The 20,708-nt window shown below is 37.9% G+C and overlaps 1 protein-coding gene across 4 annotated transcripts in view; it reads right to left on the bottom strand.

The window, feature by feature from the left end:
• Positions 1-20,708, bottom strand: part of LOC119483914 (inactive dipeptidyl peptidase 10-like) — a 54,849-nt gene that overhangs the window by 5,480 nt on the left and 28,661 nt on the right. For 3 of the 4 annotated variants that reach the window (XM_037762403.1, XM_037762405.1, XM_037762404.1), the window contains exons 4-24: positions 17,136-17,230; positions 14,219-14,293; positions 12,258-12,310; positions 12,063-12,144; positions 10,874-10,994; positions 9,595-9,749; positions 8,759-8,856; positions 8,537-8,660; positions 7,851-7,889; positions 7,594-7,701; positions 7,399-7,490; positions 6,046-6,093; positions 5,824-5,942; positions 4,942-4,989; positions 4,225-4,323; positions 4,046-4,115; positions 3,230-3,358; positions 3,082-3,147; positions 1,888-1,942; positions 1,351-1,450; positions 797-855 (exon numbers count right to left, since the gene is read on the bottom strand). In XM_037762403.1, the coding sequence (XP_037618331.1) occupies positions 797-855; positions 1,351-1,450; positions 1,888-1,942; positions 3,082-3,147; positions 3,230-3,358; positions 4,046-4,115; positions 4,225-4,323; positions 4,942-4,989; positions 5,824-5,942; positions 6,046-6,093; positions 7,399-7,490; positions 7,594-7,701; positions 7,851-7,889; positions 8,537-8,660; positions 8,759-8,856; positions 9,595-9,749; positions 10,874-10,994; positions 12,063-12,144; positions 12,258-12,310; positions 14,219-14,293; positions 17,136-17,230 (1,835 nt within the window). Of the gene's footprint in view, positions 1-796; positions 856-1,350; positions 1,451-1,887; positions 1,943-3,081; positions 3,148-3,229; positions 3,359-4,045; positions 4,116-4,224; positions 4,324-4,941; positions 4,990-5,823; positions 5,943-6,045; positions 6,094-7,398; positions 7,491-7,593; positions 7,702-7,850; positions 7,890-8,536; positions 8,661-8,758; positions 8,857-9,594; positions 9,750-10,873; positions 10,995-12,062; positions 12,145-12,257; positions 12,311-14,218; positions 14,294-17,135; positions 17,231-18,586; positions 18,675-20,708 lie in introns of those variants that run through there. The other variant, XM_037762406.1, reaches the window with a different exon arrangement.

Raw genomic sequence — 20,708 nt, 5'->3', positions numbered from 1 at the left:
CAGATCATACTTCCGCTACACATAATAATGACTCTAAAAACAGGATACTTTTACATTGTGTGGTGTTAACAGTGCAGGTACATATTAACGAATCAAAATGGTAAATTAACAGACATAATTCCACTTTTATCACTAGCTTAGTCGTTGCACTGTGTCAGATAAATTGGCAGCCCAAATGTTGGCATTGTATGTTTCTGCAAACCACAGATACGTTGAATTAAACCTAAAGTTAATCAATCATTTCACAACGTTAACCACGTGGAATTGTGCATTTCTGCAAGCGTGATACGAGGCTGATATGAAATGTATTTTTGGTTCAGAAACGTCAACATTCAACGCATCCCGAGGTCTGCAGAAACATACTGTACATTGCCAACATTTGTTCTGGTGACTGGGTCGTTAGATAAAGTCAAATGTACCAGTAAACGTGATTATGATGATAGCAAACGTGGCACAGAGGACTGAGAGCCGTGGGAGGTCAGGCTGCGTGCTTCTACAATCCACTGTCAAGTCTGCAGATGTTATCTCATTTCATTTCTGCTTCTATGTGTTCATAAAGTTGTTGTTTTGGGTGCAGCGGAGCAGTTGGCGATGATGTGATGATAACACCATGTAGGATTTAAAGTTATGTATTCAGAAACTCATATTTTTGGTGTCAGTTTAGGGAGTTTATTGCTGCCTGAACAAGCTTTGTTTTATTTTATGTGTCTGGCTGCTGGAAAAGATACGATTTGGGACATAAAATAAGACAAAAACAAGCCCAGCAACAGATGGATGATGGGTAGAAGCTGCTCACTTGGTATCTGTTCTCCTCAGTTGAAGGTGAGCCGAGGTATCTCTCCGAAAAGGTAGAAGCTGGAAAAGAAAAGAGGTTGTTTTTAAGAAAGATGGAAGAAAAACAAATGTCTGAGCTGCAGTTAATCATTATCATAAAACTGATTCTTCTTTCTGTTCAATCTGCATGTAAAGATATTTTACATGTTTCATGAGAGAATATGTTTCAAATGTGTGTTTTGAGTGAAAAATCCTTATTCCGCTCTGTAGGAAACACATGAAGCAGAAGATTTACAGACACACTTCAGTCTATTAAACTGTAATCACATACAGCAGTAGCTCCTCAGCTTTAATACTCCGTCGACTCCCAGACATGAAGAAAGCTTTTCATCCTAAAAAATTCAATAAGCCTGAATTCCCGAAAGCAGAACCTAAGGATAATTAAAGTCACATTACCCAGACAATACCGCATGTAGGATAAAGACGTCAGCGCTGCAGCAGAAGTAATACATATTTCCATGTCCCTGCAGTGTGTTTTAAAGAAGGAGAGGAGAAGTGTGATTTAAATGAGCTCACCGTACATGGACCAGTCGGTGACGGGAGCCTGAGCTGCTGCACATCGGATCAGCTTCTCAGTCGACTTCAGCATCGTCAGTGTGAGGAAGCCGCCGTAGTCCTGTCGGAGGAGCAGAAAACAAGCTCTTATTGATGGTTGAATATATAAAAATACGCTCTACTACACACAGCTATGTTCATTTTTAACCTGAATATACAAGCTGGGAATGCAGAAACCAAACTAGCTTCATATAGTTTCAATTAGGAACCAGGATGATATGAGATTTGTGCACAAGGGGAGATACATAATGTATGTTTCTAGTACATTATATCCTAAATACGATCAAAACCAGGTTACCAGTGAGCATGTGAAACATCTACATACATGTTTTATCATCAGTAATCTTTCATTTCAAGTTAACGATTGGCCTCATGAATTAATAAAGTTATCAAACAGCGTGAGGAAGCCTCATTGTGCATTTCAGACCACACAGCAGCCGATACGGCTTCATCCTTCAGGCTGAGAGCTTTGATTAATTCACAGTCTGACAGACGAACCTCTCCAAAGACTCCAACACGAGTACGATCGATGAACGGCAGCTTCGCCAGGTACCTGAGGCACACAGAGGAGACGCTTTAACTTCATAATAAGTTTGTTTCAATTCAGTCCAACGGTAACGAGGTCAAAGGTCAGAGCCACATGAGAGAGAGAGTTGCTGGGAATAAATGAGAAAACCAAGGAGAAAGCAGAAAGACGTGTTTTTATATTATAAAAACAGCATATTGTAAGTGTGTTTTGCAGCTGAATTAATAAGTTGTGATGTCAAACACGGTGTCGCTGTGACACTGAGGAGGATCGTAATTCTCAGATTAAACTTATTACACTTGACAATCAGACTTTTTGTACTTGTTCTGCAAAATAAATTCATTTCCAATACTGAATAAAGGGGTTTTATATTTCAAAAGACGTTCGGTTGTCTGTTAAAATGTGTGACAGTAATTCTACTGGAAATAAATAACAGATAAACCAGATAAAAAGCAGTGATATAATTCAAATCAAAGTGTTTTTTTTGTGTAATTTCCAAACTTTTTAACAACCAGAGTGAACTTTTCTGTCTCGGTACAGAACTTAAACATATTTGTTATTCTAATCTGCAACATAAACACAACTCCTCTTCATATTTTCTCAATCGATTAATGCTTTTGTTCTATAAAACGTAAGCTATAATCAATCAGACATCAAGTTTTCTTATTCATTCCTTGTTTTTCTCTGAAAAACAGTGCAAAAATATTCATGTTTACTGACATTTAAGGCTATGAAAATTAGCAAATTCACATCTAAGAAGCTATTTTTGTTTTAAAAAACATCCTGTAACAATTAAACAAATATTAAAATTGATTTAATTTGTCACATACAGGAGTGCGCTTGTGGGTAAATGTGATTGCATCAGATAAAACAAGGACAGAAGTGTCCAGTTAAATGCATAAATAAAATTTAAGGAAATGGCGAATGTGCAAAACCTACAATTATTCAAGAATAAAACCATGCTAAAATTGTTTGTTATCTTTTCATGATGAGTTGCTCAAGCACAGGATGTTGCATTGATAAAAACTCTCTTTCAAACATGTTTTTTTTCTCCACAAAACAATTAGAGAAAGGCGTCTATTATTAGTGCAAACCAGACACAAAGTAACTCTCACTAAACGTTAAATTATGCATCCAGACTGGACTAAATAAAACATGTTACGTACTCCAGAGCTGCTGTCTGGTCGTCTGCGTCCACCGTGCCGAGCCTCTGATGGAGCTGATGTAAAACCCTGTGAAGTGACAAACATGAGGATGAAGATCAGGTAGAAGAACTATTAAAACATGTTGAGCATTTACGTGAATGTTCAGTACCTTTGACCTCTGAACCCTGACCCTCTGCCGTCCAGCCGTGCTACGATGATCTGCTCCGATCCAACCAGCACCGAGTCCCAGTCCAGCCTGAACTCCTCCGTCGCCGCCTGCTCGGCTGGAAAACTGCCGCTGTGAGGATTAACCCAAAAACAGACTGAAATATACTAACAGAGACTCGTTTTACATGTTGTCTTTTTGTTTTAAATATTCATTCAAATGTTTTTCGTTGTCTTTTTGTAACTGTTAGACCCTAGTTTAGGATAACCCAGCAAAACCCATCACCTAAGAAGTTGTTTATTAACCTAATCTTTGCCTTAACCCCAAGATTAAACCTACAGGACATCACATCATGCCTAATTATAACTTCAAAATCTTGACCTGGAGCAGCTACAACAGCAAAATGCAACTCACACATTCATGCATCAGTGTTAACAATCTAATAATGAAAAGCACATTTTGCTTTTGTACTATAGTAGGATTTTAAACGCACAATTTTCTGCATTTTTACCTTTTTTTTATTAGTGCTTTTACTTAATTAATTAGGATCTGAGTACTTCTTCCTCCACTGACTTTGAGACTGTGATATATATTTAAGTTACTCTGCATATAAAAAGGATTATAGGGCATTAAAAAGTGTAGCTATGTTTACATTTTCTCATCTAACATGCCTTTCACTTTCATTTATAGCTCCAGTTGATTTATAAACATTTATTTAAACTGTAGGTTTCACAGCCTGCAGGTATAGAGAAGCGAAGCTCGGCGTGCTGCAGTAAATGGTAGAAAAATGTAAATGTAATAAAGTGAAATGAGGCTCACACAATGAGGAGGAGGCCGTAGATGTAGGACTCTGAGAAGCCAGCAGGATAGATGAGCTTCAGAGGCAGATCTGTGACGACGACGACACGGAAACATTAGCTATAAACATTAGAGGACAGACGGGAAGACGGATGCAAACAGACTCGTATCATTCATTCATTAGTGCAGATCATTTGTACCAAAGTTGTCATTAGTGATCATCCGGATTTCAGTCTGAATCCTCTTTTTAGTCTCCAGCGCCGCCCGCAGAGGGAGGTTGTTCTCTAAGATGAAATACGCTGTGAAATATAAAAAAATATAGAGCTGTTATATATCTGCTAAACTAAAATACATCAGCACGTCGGTGATTCAGCACTTTTCTAAATATCTAAGAAGCCTAAAAAGTTGATGTTTCTTCTCACATATTCATGTTTCCTCTTGGCAACATGTCCACATCAAATATTCAGCACTTCATCCAGAGGCTGCAGCGATGGAAGGGCATGACTCCCATTTTTATTTTATAACCACTAATCCACATAGAAGGCAGGTTTCTATACTGTACATGGACGACTGAAAAATACAGTTCTGAGGCTGTTTTCACTGATTTCTTTTTACATTTCTTATGAATTTTCAACTTAATTTTTGTTTTTGTAAGAGCACACACAAATACTGACTTTTAGCTATCTTAAAAAAAACAATTATGGAGATGAAAAGATGAATATTTAAAGTGTGAAACAAAGCATCTTAGAGATGCAGTTTGGCACGTCGTCAAATCCAACAGCTGCTGATGTTTTCATACAAAAAACATGATGATGCTTAATTGCTTTTCCATTTCAGAGAGAAAAGCACATCTGCCTACACGCACAAACATCACATAAAAACAAACTGGTTTCATATTTAAAGGAGAATAAACTTACAGTCCACCTCATCGAAACTTAGAAGCAGCACAGCTGGAACTCCAGGACCTGCAGCGAGAGGGAATCAAATATTTAGTTAGGTCGTGTTTATGACTGTAACTACATCCTGTTTTGGGCTGTGTCGACACTTTCTATATTTAAAGGGCAGCTCCATTATTTTAGGGCTTTTTAAAGTTTTAATATCATTCTGTAGCTTTGCAGTGGTGCTCCTGATGTATTCACATCTGTATGCAAAGCATGTTTTAGCATCAAAATACTATTTTCCCTTCAAGGCCTTCTAAAACCTTTTTCCCGTGTGACCTGATGTAGGTTTCTGCATGATGATACTGCTACATGTACAGTATATAAACTGGAAAAAGAAAGTTCGGAAACTTGTGTTTGGTGGATTATTTCTCTGTTGTTACAATGCATACAAATACAAATTGGCATTGTATTTTACATCGTTGGAAAGCCTGTTTATTTACCTTCACAATGATGTCCAACTTGTAAGGATCATGCATTTGTGGGACGAGCAGCACAGCTGATTATGTTGGTAGCGCCCAAGAACAATTTGCCAAAATGCTCTGCCAATGGTAATGGCGCTCTCCACATAATCAGCTGTGCTGCTCATCCCACAAATGCATGATCCTTACAAGTTGGACATCATTGTGAAGGTAAATAAACAGGCTTTCCAACGATGTAAAATACAATGACCATTGGCATTGCAACAACAGAGAAATAATCCACCAAACACAAGTTTCCGAACTTTCTTTTTCCAGTTTATAAAGGAAAGTAAAAAATAAGTTTACAATACAGGTTCATATTTCTATTTTTGGTTATACTGCCATTATTCTGGAAAGAAGAACAACCAATTTAATCATAATTTGTTCCCTGCTCTCTGACCTTTGCAGTACAGGATGGCGTGCTGTGCGTCGCCGCTGACGTCGGCGTCAAAGAACGAACACTCCTCTTTCAGCCCGCAGGTGAGGCATCGCCGTGGAAACAGGCCGAGGGTGGAGACGCTGATGGAGAACAGAGACAACAATAGAGGGAAATGTTGGTTAAACAATGAACAAAAGGCTTTTTAAAGTACACAATGTGATTCATTTATTGAGTGTATTTTACCTGTATAGATGTCTTTGTTGTGCAGAGTCCTCTGTGCTCAGAAAGTATCTGTGTGGAGGGAAAGCAGAGCAGCGAAAGTGGGACAAGGTCAGAGATCCATTATACATCACCTGCCTTCACCAGGCACGCTATACTGTGGCTGACCAACCAGAAACACATTTATACAGTCATGAATGCTGCGGCTCCCGAAGTAGACAATAGATGTTTTAAAATGTTTCTCATCTACAGAATACAGATGAATGTGTAGCAGTGGTAGGATTTATACAGGAGGGGGAAAAAGATATGGATGCTGCACAAAGACTCAGCTGGATACTCACAAACAAAACGCTTAAGTTTCTTGGAAAATTGCTTTAAAAATTTAGCTTCTTTCAAAAAGTGTTTTCTTCTTTCATCAGTTTGAAGTGGAGGTACAATTTTATAATACGCATTGGCAACATAAGCACACAATAAATACTGAATAATGTCCTGATAAGTAGGTTTGACCCGAATATTTGACTTTTCGGTTATTTGTTTGTTGTGTAAGTAATCAATTTTCAATTTTGTTATTCGGATATTTGTTGCTTCTTATTAAGAATACAAAGAATACAAACAACTGTACTGTTGAATAACAGAATCCTTAAAAATGAATGCCTTTAATTAAACCAAAAGATACGTGTTGCAACGTCAATCTCGAGAAATGTCTGGCTGAGTCCTTCCCGAGTCATGTCATGAAGACAAGCCAAGAGCTCTCGTCGTCGTTGCTTATGGTGGAGCAAAACACGTGCAAGGCTTGGGCAGAAAGGGCTGAGAGGAAGCTGCCGCAGGCTGCATTACGCACGGGCTTGCAGCCGGGCACTGCCGGGATCAACAGAGCGTAATACGCCGCCGTTTAGGGAGCGTGGACAGATGCGTGTGCAGACTCATCATGACACATTTTTGTTCGAAAAGCATGTATAAGAGAAGCGTCTGATTGTGTGACAGAGGAATTGTGCTCCTTTAATGACACAAGTCTGTGCTCCATGGACTTCGAATATATCGACGAAGCTTCGAATATTCGCTGTTGATTAATACCGAAGCAGGCCAAAAGGTGAAATAAAAGCTAATAAATGTTGTTAAGTGCAGATTAATAATTGAAGGGGACTCAGATTCATTTACAATATCAATATTTGGACAGCTGGACAATTAGAGCGCACTACTTTAGAGAGATTTTTGTGAGTAAATCAAAGTGAAACTGTTAAAATTCAGGTAGAGAAAGGTAAATAAATACATCATATGACATTAAATATACCAAATATATATATTTTTTTAATATTGCGTAAATAAATAAATGGTGAAATGTGTTTGTTTGTATTTAAAGTGAGAAGAAAAACTTACACGATCTGGTTGTTTTCATCGTATGCAACGATTTTTGTCACCTCCCAGTCTCCTGACGTCAAGTGTCGAACTTCGTCTTGGTCGCTTCGTAACTGAAATCAGAATCAGTTAGAAGGATTGGAAACACCAGAAAATACACCACCATTCCTTATATTGAGTTATTAGACACAGTATGTGGAGGATGAAGAGAGTCACCTTCTTGGTGAACATCGTGATGTGGTGGAAGTCTCCCTGACCTCCTTGTTTCACGGGCAGCGTGAGGAAGAACCTGTTCCTGTCCTCGGAGAACAGGGGCTCCTGACTCTGCACAGACAAACAGAGGTGACACACTTTATGCGTGAACACTTCCTGTTGCATTCTCCCCTTAATAATGGACCATATAGCTGTGAGGACAATACAGTATATAAAGTCAGTGCCTTATTGTTATGAGAAATGTCTGTGTTGAGGTTTACCTGTATGGAGAGCCACGTCTCTGAAGACTCCTCATGTCTCTGAATTAAACACAAGAAAATGAAATCCAGCTTCAAACATGATTATTATTATGACGTACAGTAGTTGCTGTTGTTGTTTTCTACCTGATACTTGTATGTTGTTGTCATACAAGTTTTTCGTACGTTTTAATAATGCATAAATAAATACATAAATATAATTTATAATTAATAAATACATTTAAAAATAAATAAATACATTTAAAAAAGCATTTAATAATAAATAAATCTAAAAATACATTTTAAATGAATAAAAAAATATTACATTTAAGTTAATACAAATAAATAAATAAAAGGGGAAATTAAATAGAAGAGTAGATAAATAGACAAATTAATACAAAGAAGTAAATAAAAAATTAAATAAAAATATCAGTTTATGTCACATGTTATCAATTAATTAATGCCTATGTCTATTTGTAATATTATTTTTGGTAAATTTAATTTATTTATTGAGTAAATAATTTATTATTTTTTTATTTTGTCAGGTTCTGTCCTCCTTATGACGTAACTGACATTATTAAAAAGTACAATATTTACCTCTGAAAAGTAGAAGTACAAAGTAGCTTCATGCTCAAGTCTCAGTTACTTTCCACCACTGGTCATTTGTGAGTTGGACGTCAATACCTCACCCTCCAATCAACAACACCCACCTGCAGACAGACTCCTATGGTGGCGTCACACACCGTCAGCAGTGATGCATTCTGGGGCCGGTTGATCCAACACACCACGAGGTGAGTATCACTGATCCACTTCACCATAGTGACGTAGAAATCCCTGCAGAGGAGACACAGAGAGGAGAGTCACAATTTGTGCCTTTGTTTATATATATATATATGTGCGTGTGTGTGTGTGTGTGTGTGTGTGTGCGTCACCTGAGCCTGAGCTGATCAGGAGGCTGCAGTTCTTGAGTGTGTGTCGCTCCGAACAGGTTGACCACCGACAGCTTGACCACAGGGTTTTTCTGACCGGCCTGAAGGTGTCAAGCAGAGATGGATGTTATTATTACATATGTGGAGATCATTACATCACTTTATAATGTCTGTGAGTGTGACAGAAGCAGGTTTGTCCACTGAATATTAATATAATTTTAGTATAAAACTGCTCAAAAAGTGAAAAATTATATCATTAATCATCGGTGCGCAGTTAAACTCTTTGGCACTTTCACAGAGCATGTCTTAATTTTCATCTTTTCTTTTTTCATAAAAGCAGAAAAAAGCAGTTTTATTGGTAAAAATTAATTTATTTAGAATTTTGCTTTGAAGTTTTCCTGAAAGAACTATGTAATTTGGTTCTATTGATAAGATAAAAAGTGTCTCTTTGAAAGAAAAACAAAAATAAACAGAGCTTTTAGTTGGGAACATTTCAGAAAATGATTTGAGAAATTATTCAAAAACTATGGACCCTTTAATTTTAAAGCAATTCAGCTTTATATTGGGAGTATTAGTTGGTTTCTAAGGCAAAATGTTGTAAAGCTGCCATGTAGAATCTATGGCCTGCAGAATAAACAATATAAAGAGCAATTAAACTACTATATATGACAGAAATTCATAAAATATAAGCTGGTAAACATGTCAGAATAAAGGCAAGAAACAACTCAAAACAAATGTTTTGTATTTTTCTTTAAAGCTACTACGAGGAACTTTAATTTTGTGTTGATTTTGGCGGTCCCTGGACTTCATTTCCCACAACCCACCTGCAGCAGACTTACCATGGGATATGGGTACTGTTGTCCTTTGGGGTAAGTGTTGCCGGTGAACTGTGGCAGAACCATGTTGGGTACCAGGGTGTCGTTGATGGTGAGGAAAGCCAAACGCTCTCCGTCAGGCGACCACCAGTGAGCCAAGTGTGAACGCAGAATCTCCTCTGACAAGACAAATATGCAATTAATCAACATTTGTGTCACAGTTTGTCCTTTTTTCTTGCTTTTCATGTAAATAAACAGATAGTTTAAGGGAAAAAGACTGTCTGGTTGCTCATATTATTGGTGAAATTGTACTCATTCTGCTCTTTCCTCCACTGACAAACATCAGCCGAATGGTTACAGTCTAAAGTAAATGCAAATCACAAAGATAAAACACACACAGCTCGCAGTAAATCTACAAACAGGAGTGATTCTATGATGTTCCCTATCTGCCCCAGTCTGTGTTTGTGCAAAGACCATCACCACATTACTGAGTTTGTTTACACGGCGACTTAATGGATCGAGTAGAGGCTTGTTGTTGATTTTTCATCGCCGTTCTGCTGAGTTCGTCTACTCTGCTCTGCCGCAATTCTTTTAAAAGCAAAAGACAAATCTTTGAAACATTTTAAACAGCTGAATTGAAGATGCACGGAGTACTCAAAACGACATCCTCCACCACTAAATCACCAAAACGCTTCCAAACTACAATTTATAAACTTGCTTTTATTATCATCAAGAGATTCATCAAAGAAACAGCTTATTGCATGATTATTACGACTACTAGTGGTGGAAGAAGTACTCAGATGCTTTCCTTAATTAATTAAAACAGCAAAACGTACTTAAAGTATCAAAAGTTAAAGAACTCGTTATGCAGAATGGCTTATTATTATTATATTATTCTGTTTTTCTCACTAATGAATACATGTAAGAGCTTTTTAATGCTGTAGTTCGTCAATGGGGAGCCAATTTAAGATCGCACGAAAAGGCGTGTGAATGACGCGTCAATGCTCAAGGTAAAAGCGTGTAATAAGACTGCCGTTCTTGCTTTAGGCGTGTCATTTTCCGTGTTGTTTCGCGCCATCGGTGTGTCAAGGCCTTACATATATTGTGTTTCCTGTGGCTTCTTCACAATAAAAGCCAGCCAGTGTTTTGCCAGTTGAACACTTTTAATGTGAAGCAGCAGCAGCACTATGAAATATTTGGTTTACATTAGCAGTAACTTAAATATATATATTAGGAATAAAACTAGTGGAAAAATGGTAAATCCGAATAACTAAATTTTTATGCCTCAAATCAGTTAACACACCTTCGTAGAGCCAGTCAGCTAGTCCGTTGAAGACGACTCCCTCCATCCCAGAAGAGGTGATTCTCAGAGAGTTGCTCTTCACGTCTGACTGGTAGTAGATGTTATTCTCAAAGATGTAGATCTGAAGAGGAAGAGGAGATAATGAAGGTACTCATGCATCATCCAACATTTAAATTTATTTCATTAGTTGTGGCAGCAAGTTCTTTCTGTGTTTTTCTTTTTGATTTCCTCTCTGATGAGATTTTGTTTTTTCATATTAAATCTCCTGGGGTTTTTTTATCTCACCGAGCGGCAGAACGTGTGTGTTTGTTCTTTCTCTCCCATCAGTGTTTTAATATTTGCATTTGCAAATACAAACAGGATCAGCCCGACACATCCTGCAGGTTCACCAATATCCTGAGTCCTCCTGAATTCAGTTTTTTGTTGGATTTATTTATTTTCCCCAGCTCTGTTCTGAATATCCATTAGTCACACAGCAGACATTTGGAGTTGGGAAACTTTCTGTCATACTGCTGCATACCTAAAGACACATCATGCAAATGCTGGTGGCATCAAATAAAACATTTATCATAAAAGGTATCCTGTATTAGCAGAATGAATATGAATGAATACTTTCAATTATCCAATGCGAACTAGACACATAAAAGCAGCCCAAACGTGGAAATAGCAGAATAAAAATAATTGCATAAACAGCTAAAGCTGCCACACTAATGTAAGTAAAGTCATTACAATTCTCGTTCCCTTAGGATACAATCTTCATGCTGCACACTAACTAAAAGAGGGGTAATCTGGTAAAAGAAAGATTGGAGTTGGGAACATGTTGCACAAACGATTTTGGAATAAAGCGGATGTGTTAAACACTGTCGTCTTCTTCCAAGTCTCATCCTCTCTAGTGATGATTATGAGAATGACCTGTGTCACCTGCACTTTACTGGCTCAACTAATGAGTCAGAAGTCCTCACTCATGTGTATAAGATGCATGTAAAACAGCTGGAATTAGGTCAGAGGCAGAGCAGACTGAAAACAGGCAGACAGCAGAGTGTGAATGTAAACAGAGCCAATACTGTAAAAGAAGAAGAAGAAATCCCTCTGGAGAGACGAGGCTGCAGGAATTTATAAAAAGGCAGCGAGGAGAGACAAAGATGGTGAGGCAATAGAAGGGATGGATCACATAAACAAACAGCCTTACCAGCTGTTGTTCTTGTCTTCCCCAAGCTGCATGTTGGAGCACAGCGTTGTGAACCTCCGGAGGGTTTAGCTCCCATACCTCCCTGTTACACGACACACATATATTAAATATATATATAAAAACACAGTACATTAACAACCACCATCTGTTTCTGAATGCCTACGTGAGCAGGCAGAGAAAACACAAGCGGCTTACCTGGTGTAGATGTTGTACACGATGTAAGACGCCGTGTATGAATATCTGTACATCTGCAACGAGAGTTCAGCTCATCACCAAATGCAAAACAATTTCTGATACGTCGTGACAATGTTAGTCATTATCTTAAGTCTAGAAAACAACAAGAAATATGAAGCTGAAGACATGAACACGAGGAAACAAAGTCACTGGAGCAGCTAATCACCAACACGAGCAGCGAAATAACAAGAAAATACAACAGAAAACTGGGTTTTTGCACCATTTATTACAAAACAATCTTCTTTATTCAGTTAATACATAACTGCGATAAAGGTAAAAAAAGTATAATTTATGTATTTAAGGTCTAATTGCTGCATCAGAATACATTTTAACTAAGTTTGTGTTTGTGTCTGCAGTGTCAAGTCACAAGTAAAGTCTCTAATAAAGTCCTTTTCCAGTGAACTTCAATAAAGTTGGGGTACTTGCAAGAGACAGATTCAATTAAAATAAAAATAAATTGATGCAGCAGAGGTTGAGATATCGTGACTTTTAGTTCCCTAACATGACTCGAACTCCAAAAGACCTCTATCCTACACTTCCCACAATGCAACTTGATAATTCTTGCCTCTCACACATTCAACATATTCTTGGTTTTCAGAAACGTACAAGGCCAACATCTTTTCCAGGCGAATGCATGGCCTGGTACATGAGTGTTTCGAGACGATGACCTGAGTGTGCTGTTCATTCTTGCTTAACGTTGTGTGAAACAGGTTTCATTTCTCAAAAGGATAACGACTCTAAAAGCCTGACTTTTACTCAACTCCTTAACATCCAGTGTGGCTATTTTATTTCCCAAAAGAAGCTTTGAGATTGAAAAATATCCCACTTTGTCTGACGGTATCATATTGCCTATTCTGTATCTGAAATCTACACGATGTTACACTGAATTATAGACTCTATTACATTAAATGGAAACATGTCTTATGAATCATTTTATACACAAAATCAGACATATTTATAGAAACTTTGGGATTTTAAATCACGTTTTGGGGACCAAAAAAAACCCATTTTCCTTCACCTTGTTTCCCTCACAGCTGATTTCCCTCGACCCATAATGAAAGAGAGCAACTAAAAATCTCAGGACGTTGTGGTGCTCATACCTCAAGGGCATTGTGACGTTGCCCTGGCAACGAATAAAACTGGAGTGCAATCACTTATGCAGAAGAGAAGTGAAATGTTAATTCTATACATACAGAAGGTTTTTAAAGGTGAATCAAACACATGCATTCATCTCGTTGAGAGGCTTAAACCAAGGTGTGGTTTTGATATCACAGAATATACTGCAGGACACAGACGTCCTCCTCTGGTTTCTGAACCGGAGCCTGCATGCATCTGTTTGCAAACAAATCTAAAAATCAATGGAGGAGACCTTGACTGAGAGGAGAGCCTCACTGTGGGTGACTCAATGTTAACACAAAATTAAAATGCATGAAACCACACATGTATAAACAGAAGCACAACAAATAAACCCACACCTGTTCACTGTTTGTGTGCAGTGTGAAGTATTTGTGTTTGGGTGCCTCCGACTCTGAATTATCCAAAAACCATCAAAGCTAATCTTTTCAGTTCAAGTCAATTCCAATTTTAAGAAACAAGAGAGCAGCAAAGTGCTCTTCAGACAACAAAAGAGCATAAATACCAATAAAAAACAAGCACATCACAAATGTGAAGATACACGCACAGAGCTTGTGTGGGTGTGGGTTTGTTTGAACATGCAAATAAGTGAGTGACAGCTCCCTCGGGTGCTGCACAGGAGCACGGTGTAAATAACAAGGAAATAAACAACAGGTGAGAAGGGACGGCTGGTAATATCGGGGGCGATCCACAACTCCAATCACAGCTTGTGTGGTTGCATATCAGAAAAACAACAACGCCTTTGTGATCTTTAGTGTAAAGAAGATGCATTTTGATTTGAAACTCACCTGTTTGACATCGTAAGCGAAGAGCGCGTACTTCAGATCTGCAGAGAGCGAGTACTTCACCACCTTGAAGGCCACCTAACAAAACAGAGACAACAAAACAGCTGAACCGTAGAAGATGTTTCAGACTTTACACTTTTTCTTTTCAGACTTGTCTGAAGACGTACAGTATAGTGACATAGTTACACAACAGAAACTGATGTGATGAGTGGAAAGCAACAGCAGGTGACATCAAACTCTAAAGGTTCAAAGGATATGTACATAAATTTGATAACACAAAGTCACTTTGTAAACCTAACCTAACTATTTTCATGAGGAATGGGTAACCAAGTTTCATTTTTACGAATGTGAATGACAATTGTGTGCGTCTCATTTGCGGTGTCAGCGTGTCGGTCGATAAAAGATGTAACATCAAGTTCCACTTTAACAAAACTTTTCATGGGACGGGACAGAAGGTAAAGGAGCTGACAACAACGTTTAAAAGACAACAGTCTCTGTTAACCACACTGACAAAAAGAGAAAGCCAACGCAGCAACAGAGTCTTCATTAAGTGGCACATCTACATCCTAAACGCCTTTCGCCTATGGCAGGATTGTAATAGAAGCAATGACTGCGGTGGCTGAGACGTTATTAAAAGGACCATAAAAGTAAGACAGAAAAGATGTATGCTATTGGTGATGCAATTAAGAAGTAAATGATGAACAAATATGCAAGTAGGGCTGCAACTAATGATTATTTTTGTTTCCCAAAGCCCAAGATGACGTCCTCAAATGTCTTGTTTTGTCCATAACTCAAAGACATTCAGTTTACTGTCATAGAGGAGTAGAGAAACCAGAAAATATTCTCATTTAAGAAGCTGCAATCAGAGAATTTAGACATTTCTTTTTCTTAAAAAAACGATTAATTGATGATCAAAATAGCTGGAGATTAATTTAATAGTTGACAACTAATCGATTAATCATTGCAGCTCTATATGCAAGTACATAATTTTAACTTGTTCAGAGTAACGCCAAGCCTGTTAGCATGATAACATTTGTACTAAACACAAAGTGCAGCTGAGGCTGATAATATTTTTATGACCAAATATCATCGCAATCCATCCAAAATGTCAAACAGCTGGTGGCGCTATAGCAAAAGTCAACAAACTGTTTGCAAATTGCGAACATGAAACACGAGAAGAAGAAGAAGTGAATCTCTACATGAACTGATTTATATTTGACAGGTCATGATTGCTCCTTTGTGTGAACTAACATTGTTCATATTTGCAGCTTTCATCCCCATGACAATGACATAAAACACAGCAGGCAAAAACTAATCTTGAAACTAAAGGCCATAAACCCACGAGGGAGCCACAGAGCGTTCTGACATTTCTGGGAGAGGACGAGGTGGACAGAGATTTTATGGACGACATTTGAAAAATGTTGTTTTGCCGTAGGACAATTAGTCAGACTTTAAAAACCATAAATTCTGATATTCTTGTGTTTCTTTTTGGTGCTTTTTGTGCAATAATGCATTTAAAAAAGTCCTTAATTCAGCTATGTTCTGATAGTGGACTCACTGATGGAAGCTGTGCAGCCAGGCAGTGACAGTGTTCAGTTTGGGTGCTGCAGCTAGTGGCGTTTACAATTTTTTGGCTGGTCAAATCAGTGACTTCCTAACTACGAGGCCACCTCTGCTTTCTGATTTTATTTGCATAGTTTGACAAGCTTAACACAGGACCAAAAAACCTCATCGAAACCCCTTATGCAACCATTTAACTGCTAAATTCCTGCAAAAAAAAGATGCTTTACATAAAAGGCAAAGGTTTATTTACAGTATATGTGTTATGAATAGCAGGGTTATAACAATAATGATGTGGCCTGCTTTCTAATAAACATTCCTGGTTGGATTACATTAAAATCAGATTACAAATACGGACATATTTGTTCACATCAAGGTGCTCTAAAAGCAAATCATTTTACTGACTACTCCGTGATTTGATTGCATAACAAGCAGGCAAACACTCGTCCAGAATAACGTTTCAAACCGAATCTCTCTCTCTTCCTGGTGATTGTGCCGAGGTAAGTTCAGGTGAGGCGGGCAGATTTAGCGACCTTAAAGCCCGAGCTCTCAGTACACAACCCTCTCAGCAGGATATTATCATATTGTGAGTCTAGCAGGTAGCAGAGTGATGAGGCGCTGCCGGCAGCTCTGACATGTTTCCTGCAGCCTCTGTGGGGATCCAATCACACCGAGACGAGAAGAAGATCTCTTTTTTAAAGAATAGTGCTGAGGCCTGGCCAGCCTAGTCCCACATATACCGTGTCTACAACTCTATTGACTTTTCTGTGGAGCCCTTGATAAAGAATAGAAGATGAAAAAATATCTTTAGGAAAGTTGGGGCTCTGCAGTTTTCCTAAAAAGCGTTGAATGTGTTTTCACGGTACTCTGAGTACGTTATTTTCATAATTTTGCAACTTTAAAATCTGAGGAATTGTCACAGAAGGCTTACATGTACCTAAAATCCCAATAATCCTGCAGAATAAAGCTGCAGAATATCCCAATATTCATCAGTTTTTACAGCATCAGATGGGTGCATATGGGGCTTGTGATATGTGAGCTGGTGTGGTAGGTTTTTAGTAAATGTTTTACCTATTTATAGCATGTGTTTTATTATGTTTTAAGTACTGTAGTGGACGTTCAAGCCTGTGTGCATTCTATTTAATGGCAAAACAAAACAAATGTTTAACTTAAAGTTGAAATGGCCGTAACCAAACTTTTCATTTTCTCCTATGAAATGAGAAAAATGAGTTTAAAGTTTAGTCTAAATTGCTTAAATTCTCTGCTTTGCCACAACTAATTATATAGTAGTAAAACAAATAATAATATTCTGATAGACCAATAAGAGAAAAGCTTAAAAATAGGGGTAAAAAAAACGTACAAACGTGCTGTTGGTCAGAATGACTTCCGTCTCGTTGGAGGCGAAGTTGAACTTGATGACGTGACCGTCTCGGTTCCTGTACACCACCTCTGAATCTGAGAGAGCAAACACAGAAACATTAATCACAACCAGCAGCTCAACGAACAACCGAACTGAGCTGTAAAACAGAAAAGCAAAAGTCAACTTACTGTATGTGTAACTAAAGAGTTTAGCACCAAAACATGAAGCAGTGAGAGAAGTCTGCAGAGCTGCAACAGGTGGGACTCATTTAGCTCGTTAAGCTCGTTAGACTCACCTGCTGTACTGTAGGAAGGAAAACTGAGATTATAATGTCTAATATTATTGTTTTGTGAAATGTAAAAAAGTCTGAATGAACTGTAGACTCCGAGTACTGGACTAAAGTTGTGTTCATGTTATTTGGAAGTTACTATAGATACTATTTTGTGACTGAATGACTCACATTTACTCATTGCTATCTAAAGCCCAGATATATCCCTTATATAACTTGAACAGTAGCTTCCATTGTGTGGAGCTCCAGGAAACATTCAAGCATTCAATCCACAAATGTATTTTCACAGCTCCACAGGTGTTTTCAGTTATTCTGGCCGACTAGACTCCTGCTCAGGTCCAAGTTGAGTGGAGTTATGTTGGAAATTATAAGTCAGACCGGCACGTATATGACCTCAAAATGTCAAGAATAGATTGGATTTGCTCGCAGTGACAAAATAAATTTGCACGGTGTGTTCATGTTGAGTTAATTTTGTGAACTTTGACACTTAAATTTGTGTCTTCTCTTTTTGTTTTTTTATAAATATGTTTATTGAGCGTTACAAAAAGGACAATAAATGTACTTTTGAAACAATTGAAACCTATAGTATGCCTCTTTTCTTCTTCTCTAGACAGTGAGACTAATGGAAAAAGATATAAATATGTCCCTTCATTGTGTTTAAATGAAACTGCCATTGATTCACGTGTCTAACTAGAACAAGAAATGTGGAGTTTCATCCCAATATCTCCGTCTCCCAGTGGCGTCTAAGGACTTGATTGCCTAAATGTAAATTGGAAACGACATCAATCAGCAGGAGAGGTCAGACAAACGATAATGAATGTTATTCCTGTGGGTATTATTCTTCTTCTAAACAGGAAGCAGCTGCAGCTCCTGCAGGAGAAGAAAAAGACCCCCCACCCCCCTCTCTGATTTCCATTACACGGGGGATTCAGACTCTGTCGTTTCATTAGCCATCGCCATCGCCCTCAACTCAACCGTCTGTCCACTGGGAACATTTGAAATTCACAGCAGCACACAAATAGCCATACTAGCTGGCATGTAACCACACACACACATGCTCATGCTGTCTCTCATCATACGTAGGTCATAGCTGCACCTTTCAGACCTGCTGTCACATTAATTCACCTCCCACATCCTGCAGAACAAAGGTTATCTCCTTTACCTACAAGCTCTTTCTGTAAGTATATAGTTTAAATTCTTGTTTCAGATTGTGAACGTCCTCATCAAACTGAACCAGAAGCAGCTGTGCCTCCTCTCTCAGCCCCCTGATGAACTCCTGAAACTTATTTGGAGTGAATTTGATGCTGATTGCAGGGGAGGAAATCACTCACTGCTGCACGAGAACAGGCAGCTTTCAGGCTTAAATGTGCATTATTGAAGAAGAGTAAAAAATATAAAATATGCATCACATCATCACAGGTTCATGTGGAGGAATCGGCGTATCCTCATGCAACGATTTGAATGATATCTTACTAAAAGGTATTCCTCATTTTTCATGTGTTCTCCTACGAATGTCCATCAACATGTCCGCTCATTACATGCATACAGTCTTTTCAAAATAAACTTCCGTCTTCACAGGAAACTACTTAAGTTTAGGCAACAAAACCATTTAGTTTTGTTTCGGAAGTGGAGTTACTGAAGTACGGAAGTTACGTGACAAATAAATCAACGTTGATTTCTGGTCTCACACAGGGGTACGGGATGACAGCGGTCTCCTGGGAGGACGAAACCTACCAAAATCAAAAATAAATGAATAAATGACTCAAAAATAAATACATATTTCATTAAAAGTAGCAAAAGTAATATATTAAAAATAAATGTAGTCATTAGTTAATTGATAAAATGTGACATAAATTGATATTTCTGTTTTAATTGTCTTTTTTATTTATTTACCTTTGTATTAATTCCCGTATTTAATTGTCTTTTTTATTTATTTATGTATTTATTTTTTATGAATGTCTACATTTATGTATTTAATTTAGCATTTATTTATTTATTTTTTGCATTTATTTTTAAATGTATGTATTTATTTACGTGTTTAAGCATTTATTTATTCCTGCATGATTTTCCCTTAGCATTTCACCCCTTATTTTCTTTTGCAGATTCTGTCCTCCATACCACCCAGGTCTCCTTTATACTTCTATTACATGTGGATTAAATATGAAATGATTTTGTGGTATATATGCAAATTACAGTGCATTACTTTTTGTGGGTATAGCTATGAACGGTGCGTGAGAACAGTCTGGGAGGACGCATCAAGTTAAAAAATATGAATCAAATAGCAGCAAAACATCCAAGTGAAAGTTCTTTTGCCGGTTTTCTTGTCGATCATCTTGATCTTTTGAAAAGTAATTATGTTTAAGTCGCATCATTTTGTCTTGAACCTCATCTTTTTTATTAATAAACATCCAGTGGCATCACTCCCAACACTGGAGCACTGAATGAAAACTAACAAACATGGATTGAAGAAAGCACTCTGCTCCTGCTACTTTGCTTCCTGTCTTCACACATTTTACATAACATCCTCATGAATAATGCATTATCCATGTTGTTTTACTCATGTGGGTCACTGCTAAAGACGAAGCCTATTGTTTGTGCAAACCTCATTAGCAATCACGGATGATGAGTCGAGCAGCGTGAAGCACTCGTCCACGCCACGCTCTGATTGGACACACACACACACTGTCTTCGTCTCTTATGTAAGTACCTGGATGTTTCCTTCATCCACGGCTTAATCTGATATAAACAAGCTCTGCTTTACATTAATACACAGTGGCTCCATGAATAATTCACTACAACAGTGACCCTGTGGGCACGCAGCATATAGGAATGTCAAAACAGATATAAGCAATGAAACCAACCCCACTGAAAGATGATTATATGGTTTAAAAGTCAGTGTAGCATCCATAATGCTGATGATGATGCAAGAAAATCATTAATAAACAATTGATAATGCTTCACTGCACTCCACCAGAGCCTGCAGAGTCTGCACAGTGAGTGTTGAGCTTTGTCTTCACAGTAGTCAAATAAACGCTGGTAGTCAATGCGGCATAATGTAAATATTTTCATTGCTTTAATTTAATAAATTCAACAGTTTAATCACGCTATTTTCAGCATAAATGTTTCACAATAAGAGCCGTGTTAGAAAAAACTGCCTGATTCAATAAAAACCAACTAGGGATGCTCATTTTGAAATGTTCTTAACCGATAACCGACCCTCGTTAACCGATTATTAACCGTTAACCAACAAGATTTGTGCCTCGCATGCAGCGGTGTACCAGCTG

This window comes from Sebastes umbrosus, chromosome 24 (genome assembly GCF_015220745.1).
Source record: "Sebastes umbrosus isolate fSebUmb1 chromosome 24, fSebUmb1.pri, whole genome shotgun sequence".
NCBI lineage: Eukaryota > Metazoa > Chordata > Actinopteri > Perciformes > Sebastidae > Sebastes > Sebastes umbrosus.
This window is presented reverse-complemented; position numbering and strand designations above follow the sequence as displayed.